Genomic DNA, 7,481 nt, shown 5'->3' on the forward strand with positions numbered 1-7,481 from the left:
AAAATGGATCCCCTTGTCCATAAAAATGACTATTTCCCCACTTCTCCACAAAGCGCAATTTTCTCCCAAATTTACGCGTCAAATTCAGAAAACACCGTAATAAGAAGTTCTAACTCTTCGGAAACATATGAAAATCCAGCAATTTCTCACTCGATTCGCTGAAACATTCTCGTAATTAATTCGCGGACGTTGGTGAGTTAGACACAAACAAGCGTAGCAATTAAAGTAGCATCCCGCATTCGAATGACCATTTTACTTCTCTCTCTTTCCTTTCTTTTTTTATCTAATTAAACCCTTAGCTGGTAGAAAATGCGAGAGGCAGGCGGTTTCGTCGGTGTTCCCGTGCATCGAAAGAGGAAACGTTTTAATTTTCAAGTAAAACATTTTACCGCGAAACAGAAAGCGACGTTACGTGTGTACAGAGGGTTTCGGCTTTGGCAACGGGACGATTCCATTTGTCTACCCTTGGAACACGAGCTACAGAGTCGCACCGTGTTTCCTTCATCACGCTCCAATGACAGCTTGATATCTCATGGCTGGGACCTGGATGCTTAGATGTACAGTCGCGCGACGGGTTATCGATTTCGCATTTTTTCGCCGTTTGATGCGTCGCTTTTGAAAGATTGATAGATAAAGTGCATCACGCCGTTGTGTGCAGTCCTCTTCCCTCATTTTCACTCTGTTTCCTCTATTTCGCTTCTCGTTACGAACGTCCACCGATCAGCTAGTGTTGAGAATGTTTTCAAACAGCTCGAATTGAGTCACAACTTCGACGGTTGTGTTCGAATAATGAAACAGTGGAGTCTTTCAAATTTGCTAAATGTTTAGGTTGGCAACTAAATTCAGTAATTTATGTTTTGTAACTTCTTTTTTCTATTCGCAATTAGACTGAGGATTTTGATGCATTTACGGGAAATTCAGAGATACAAAATTGCAGGTAATATGAAAAAATATTTTTAAAATAATTTTCTGCCCAAGTTCTACTCTTTTTACAACTAATATAATTTTAATACAAATTTGCATAAAAATCCGCTGTCTATTCGTGAGAAATTTATCTGTTGATTATTTTCACTGATCTAGATATCATTCGAGAGCTCTTCATTTTACAATTATTTTTAATATTTCTATCTCAATTTTGATATACGTGCAATTTGTTCGAAAGAATTTTAAGATCGCGAATTTAATTAACAATGTAATAGATTGCGTAATTGAGTCACACAGCGTGGTCAACAATGACGTGTATTTTTGCTCGTAACTGTTCAACAAAGTATAAGTAGGGTAAATCGGGGAGCGATGGACCACTTTTTCAAAAGTTACAATTTCGTCGGTAATTAATTCGATAAAAAGCAGAGGGTTTCGTTTTCATTTTGCAGCTTTGGGGACAATTTTCTCCGAAAAACGAAGGCTAGACAATGTTCGTCTCTTGTAATTAAATTACTCCATATCGTTCCTACACGGTTTGCTGGAAGGCTCGCCGGTAAATAAGGACAGCATTCCCAAGACGACCAATTTCACCCATTTTCGACGGCTGGCTACGTAACCCTGGATCGCCTTAGGCGTCTGAAATCGTTCAATCGTTATCGAAGTTCGCAGACCTCGGTATTGCCCGCTCGATTTCGATCCGGCGAACGACACACACAATTTTACAGCGTTTCGTGGTTCTATCCATCCACTTTATCCACCCTTTATCGCTGAAGAACTTTGATGTTTCAAAGTTGCCACCATAAACGTTCCTCGACGGGCACTTTGTTTCTTTCGATAACGCGGTAGCGTGATTAAAGTCACCTGATGCTCGCTTGATGCATATGAAATTGAAATTTTCACTTTACAATTAGAATAATCTCCATTAGCTTGAGTGCGTACTTGTCGAGAAGAACAAAGCCTCGACGTGTGTTTTTCGTAGTATTTTCTGTTGCGAAGTGAAAAATTGCAAGTTTCTTGAAAGGTTGTTGAAATCTCTGAACAGAGCAGAAATTTGTGAATTTGAAGAACTTCTGATGAATTGTCTTTATTACAGTAATGTATCCTTTAAATTGTCATTGTTTCACTACTTTTCTAGATTAAAATCTTAAAAATTGTTTACTCTAATATTCTGCACATATGAAATTTGAAAAAATTAATTTTTTTCATTTTCTGAAACCGGTAAGGAGTGTACCTTTAAAGATTTTCAAATTATCCACGATTATGTGGAGTACTATACCTTTCAATTGTCATTGCTTCAGTACTTTACTAAGTCATATTCTTAAAAAATTTTTAGTCTAATATTCTGCATATATAAAATTTGAAAAAATGCAAAAATTAATTTTTTTCATTTTTTGAAACCGGTAAGGAGTGTACCTTTAAAGATTTTCAAATTATCCACGATTATGTGGAGTACTATACCTTTCAATTGTCATTGCTTCACTACTATTCTAAGCCAAATTCTTAAAAAATTTTTAGTCTAATATTCTGCATATATGAAATTGAAAAAAATGCAAAAATAAATTTATTCGATTTTTCAAAATTAACAATATGGTGTACCTTTAAAGATTTCAAAACTATCCACGATTATGTGGAGTACTATACCTTTCAATTGTCATTGTTTCACTACTATTCTAAGCCAAATTCTTAAAAATTTTTTAGTCTAATATTCTGCACATATGAAATTTTTAAAAAATTCAAAAACAATTTTTCCGATTTTTTGAATCCGTCATTGACAATTTTTTTGGACAGCAATTCAACGTTACTCCATTTCAGCATCTCGATAAAACACGATCGAGAAAGCAGCGACAGAGGCGTAAAAACTGATTATCCTGTGTGAATTACCGCTGTGAAAATATAATTGCCTTATTAAGAACGCGTCAACCTCCACACTCTCTCCCTTGTCGTCCTTTTTCCTCCTCCTTCTCACAATCAAATGGCGTAATCGGTGATATAATAATTTTCCGACGGAGCACGTAATCGATTAAACGAAGGCGAGGGTGTCGTACTCGCGTAAGTAATTTATTTCCTTCCTTTATTTTTTAACGACTGCTGGCCCGAAGGAAAAAAAATGAAGGAAAAAGGCGAAGAAACGTGCTCCGGCGCAAAAACTTTCGCCTCATAAAGTACACCCCAAGCTACATCCTCTGAAACTACTACTTCAATACCTCCATTTTCTTAATAACACTTTGCACAGATTCGAATCAGTTTAATGAAAAGAAAAAGCATATAAATCACTCGATTTATCTTTCAAATATTGCGACGAACAAACAAAATCGTAGGCTTGAAACAACACTTCCAGATAATTAACATTTGACAAACTCGCTAACCTCTTTAACGTAAATACGGCGGGAAAATTTAAAAAAATTCTACATACGAAACACAAATTTGCAATAAAATTTTGAACAGTAACAAATTATTTTGCAAAACGAATTACAAACCAGAACAGCAAAAATTTCCAATTATTTCACATGATTGATTTACAAAACTGAACTGTTCGAACTAAACTGAACCCAAACAATTAACACTCCGCACAGTTAGTCCAGTCCTGTTAATTACCAAGGCTCGAAAGTATAATGACATTTAACGCAGGCTACCTCGGTTAGGTATGAATTAAGCTTTCGAAAGTAAGTTAGTCTTTGCGGGGAAAAAATATTTTGACGCATCGCAAACTCTGCAGTCAGCTCTGTCAAAAGTGTACGAACATACTAATACTCGGGTGTACCACCGCCGTGAGTTAGGTTCGAGTTAAACTTTCGCGTGTAAGCCGTATCCTTCCGTAAAAGTGTTTCGACGCTTCGCGAGCGTTGTAGTTAGTTTCACGAAGGATTTGAGAACACGCTAATACTCGTTGTTAGTGCGACATGTCTGAACTGAGTTTGGATCAAACATTCAGAAGTGCATCGCTTCTGTTATTCCTTTGGGAAAGTGTTTCGTCGGCGTTACAAATAACTTTATCGGTTATCTCCGAGGATCTATTATTTCGTGCGTGAAATTTCGCTGAAACGTAAACTAAGTTCTTGTAACAAAAAAGAACATAGTGGAAAAATATCTACAGGTCTTTGAGTTGAAACAAAATACTGGAAATTTGAGAAAGTTCCTTTAACAAATTTCCTAACTATCGCGGAGTTTAGCAAAGGAACTTCGTTCGAGGTTGTTCAAGCTATGCGTATAGGCGTTGAACCGATAGGCAGATCGAAATTGAACGATTTTACTAATGGAAAGTCAATAGGTCGATAATGTCTTTTTTGTCACTGTTCAAGACTTATTCGCTGTTGTTGGCGCCTATAGGCGGTTTGAATATTTTCTCGCGCGGTGGCCTTCGCGCCTATAGGCGCTGTGAATATTTTCTCGCGCGGTGGCCTTCGCGCCTATAGGAGGTTTGAATATTTTCTCGCGCGGTGGCCTTCGCGCCTATAGGAGGTTTGAATATTTTCTCGCTCTGTGGCCTTCACGCCTATAGGCGCTGTGAATATATTCTCGCGCTGCGCTCTTGGCGACATTTGACACGCCCTTAATTTAATCTTTAATTTTTGCCCTCAGCGTACTCTCATCTTAATTTAATAAAAGGATAAATTTCAAACTTCAATTTTGAAATTTTTCAAAAATTTAAAAACATTTAAAATTTTAACTCTTCAAAAATTTTAAAACCCCAAAATAAAAGATTTTGCCGCAAAACCTGCCGCAGGAAAAGGATTAATAAACCAAAAACAACTTTACTGACTTTTTCGGACTTGAGCTGACATGTCAAGATATTTTTTCAAGCGATACGATTTACATTTGGTAACCACTTTGTGAATTTGTGCTGTAGGCAATCCAACCATAACAGCTTGAAAATCAACGATAGGTATGTTGTATCTTTGGTTCCCTCGAAAGAGGAAAGGATCGTCGCGTGACAAGCTTATTTTACTACCTTCTCGTCCCTTCTGTTTCATACATAAACACGTGATTTAACACGAAGGCAAACCAAAAAAAAAAAAAAGAAAGAAAAATAGAACATTGCCAATCTGATAGGACGATATTTTTACACGGAAATGTGCCATGTATCGCAGCTGTCCGGTCAATTGGCAATACGCCCATCAATAAAGTTCTCGAAATTGGTGATTATAAAACAAACTTGTCGCACTTGTCCATTTATATATTTCCATTTAACACGCTGTTATCGAAGAGTACGTGGAAAGCAACTGGTTTTAGCATGAATATTAAATACTTTATAACATCATTTCCTTGGATCAACATTTTGGACGATCGAATTATTATCGTTCTTAGAATAATTATAATTCGTCGATTTTATCTATTACGATTCAGCGAAACGTGAAAATAAAACGAATTTTAGGAAGACGATAAATTGTTGTTCGCAGAATAATTATGAAATGCTTCTATTGTATCTAATCTGGAGGAAATGAGAAACACATTTGGACATTTATCTAATCTGTGAAAAATCGATCTGGTATATAAGTGTTTGCAATTTGAAATAATTTGTTAAGAAATTGTATCGTTAAATTGTTAGACACCCTAAAAATATCGTTTTAACGAGATGATTATAGTTGTTGCATTTTTGGTTCAATGTTTAATCGCGTTTGCCAATGGTGAGTGTAATTATTTCATTTGATTTAATACGTACGTTCTATAAATATTTTTCTGGTGAGATTGTTACGTTGTTATGCGAGATAACAGAGTTTCTAAATTTATGGTAATTATCATTATTGCTATGACCACAGCTGGACTTGCGCCAAGAATTGTAGGCGGAAAAATAGCAAAACCAGGTGAATTTCCGTATCAGGTTCGTTTGAAATGTTCTTTTTCGTTTTTTTCCTATGCAAACATTTCGCTAAATTATTCTACATAACGTAACGTAAGTTAATCTAAAAATGTCTCGATTCTAAACAGGTCTCGCTGCAGATAGAACCGCTTCGGTATCATTACTGTGGCGGTACAATTCTCAACGAATACTACGTTATAACTGCTGCTCACTGTGTGAAAGAGTAAGTATCGTGGAATAAATTCATTTCGTCCTTCTAACCCAATTCCAGATGATCCATGCATTGCAATTCATACTCGATTGTTGCTGCTGAACAATTTAGTAAATCTTTGAAATTTAGTAAAAACTTTAATTTAGTCAAATTGTAATTTTAACTTTAGTAAAAATTCAACTTTAAATTTAGTAAAAATGTAATTTTAAATTTGGTAAAAACGTAATTTTAACTTTAGTAAAATAGTAATTTTAACTTTAGTAAAAATGTAATTTTATATTTAGTAAAAATTAGAATTTAGTAAAAATTTAAAAATTTTTGCAAAATCAAACGATTTTCGATTAAAGTGCGATATCGATTGCAGTCTGCCTCTAGAAATTATAATCGTTGTTTCTGGTACGGTCGATCTGCGTAAGCCAGCTTCCAAACATCCTGTCGAGAAGATTTATGTTCATGAAAAATACAATAGCACGGATACGTATGCAAACGACATTGCTCTAGTCAAGGTATGTAATTTTAATGCCGTCTGAATGCTTCCAATTCGAAATATCAGTGAACCGAACATAGTGTTCCAGCAATACTTTCAACCACTCAACATTATTCTACCAAATAAACTATATGTCTATTATTTAAATAAAACACAAACCAAATACATTCCAAAATTATTTTCATTTAATTATTCGCTATTATCCTAAATTATTTTCGTTTAATTATTCACTATTACCACAAACAACTAAACAAAAATTTTACACAGGTAAAGAACCAGTTTAAAAAATCTTTTCTCGAATCATTCGTTCCTATGCCTTTGCCTGAAGAAATCGCTGAAACTAACGATCCAGCTATAGTTTCTGGATTTGGAACTCTGACAGTACGAATTATTCTAAATTTTAAATAAAAAATTATAATCAAATTCCAAATAACAATTTACAATTTTCATCATTTAAAGTACGAAGGAGAGAAGACAGATTTTCTACATTGGGTAGATATCCAAGTAGCAAGTCAAACTTACTGCAATCTAATGTACAACAACGTTATCCATGACACACAGCTTTGTGCACACGACTCGACTATTGTTAAGGGACATTGTAACGTGAGTTCATAGGCGCGTAGTATTAATTCAACGGTTAATCTTTCATAAGAAGAATATGCGTGTTTCCCTTCTTTAGGGTGATTCTGGAGGTCCCTTAACGGTGAATGGAAAACTTCACGGTATTGTGTCTTGGTCAATGGATTGTGCTAACGTAGTATATCCTTCTGTGTATACACGAGTTAGCTCCTACCTTAATTGGATCAAAGAACATGCTGCATAGTGTATATAATAAATTTGTATTTTTGTATATAACAGATACTTTGTGTTGTTTATTTCCAACTTCCTTCCTGGAGTCGTTTTTAATTAAAAGTTTCTTTGATATTCGTTTCAATCAATTATGAATAATTTTAAAGAAACATTTCTATTTTTAAAATATTAATTTTAGAAATTAAAAATTATTGATTAAAACGAATATGAAAGAAAATTTAATAAGAATGGTGAAGGTCTAATATTGCTCA

The 7,481-nt window shown here is 34.8% G+C and overlaps 1 protein-coding gene across 1 annotated transcript; it reads left to right on the top strand.

Annotated features, from left to right (window-relative positions):
- The first annotated feature begins 5,497 nt into the window (after positions 1-5,497).
- LOC108578692 (chymotrypsin-2-like) lies at positions 5,498-7,243 on the top strand. Its single transcript, XM_017942070.1, has 7 exons — positions 5,498-5,549; positions 5,610-5,743; positions 5,851-5,945; positions 6,298-6,439; positions 6,688-6,801; positions 6,880-7,023; positions 7,100-7,243. The coding sequence occupies exons 1-7, from the start codon at positions 5,498-5,500 to the stop codon at positions 7,241-7,243; spliced, it is 825 nt and encodes a 274-aa protein (XP_017797559.1).
- The last annotated feature ends 238 nt before the right edge of the window (positions 7,244-7,481 follow it).

The sequence above is a fragment of the Habropoda laboriosa genome, unplaced genomic scaffold (genome assembly GCF_001263275.1).
Source record: "Habropoda laboriosa isolate 0110345459 unplaced genomic scaffold, ASM126327v1 scaffold28, whole genome shotgun sequence".
Taxonomy (NCBI): Eukaryota; Metazoa; Arthropoda; class Insecta; order Hymenoptera; family Apidae; genus Habropoda; species Habropoda laboriosa.

What these genes read in the sequence shown, in the direction of transcription:
- LOC108578692 (XM_017942070.1), top strand. Translation starts at nt 5,498, where the DNA reads ATGATTATAGTTGTTGCATTTTTGGTTCAATGTTTAATCGCGTTTGCC. An exon ending in ACGACATTGCTCTAGTCAAG is followed by an intron (nt 6,440 to 6,687) that starts GTATGTAATTTT and finishes AATTTTACACAG; the next exon opens with GTAAAGAACCAGTTTAAAAA. An exon ending in TTGTTAAGGGACATTGTAAC is followed by an intron (nt 7,024 to 7,099) that starts GTGAGTTCATAG and finishes TCCCTTCTTTAG; the next exon opens with GGTGATTCTGGAGGTCCCTT.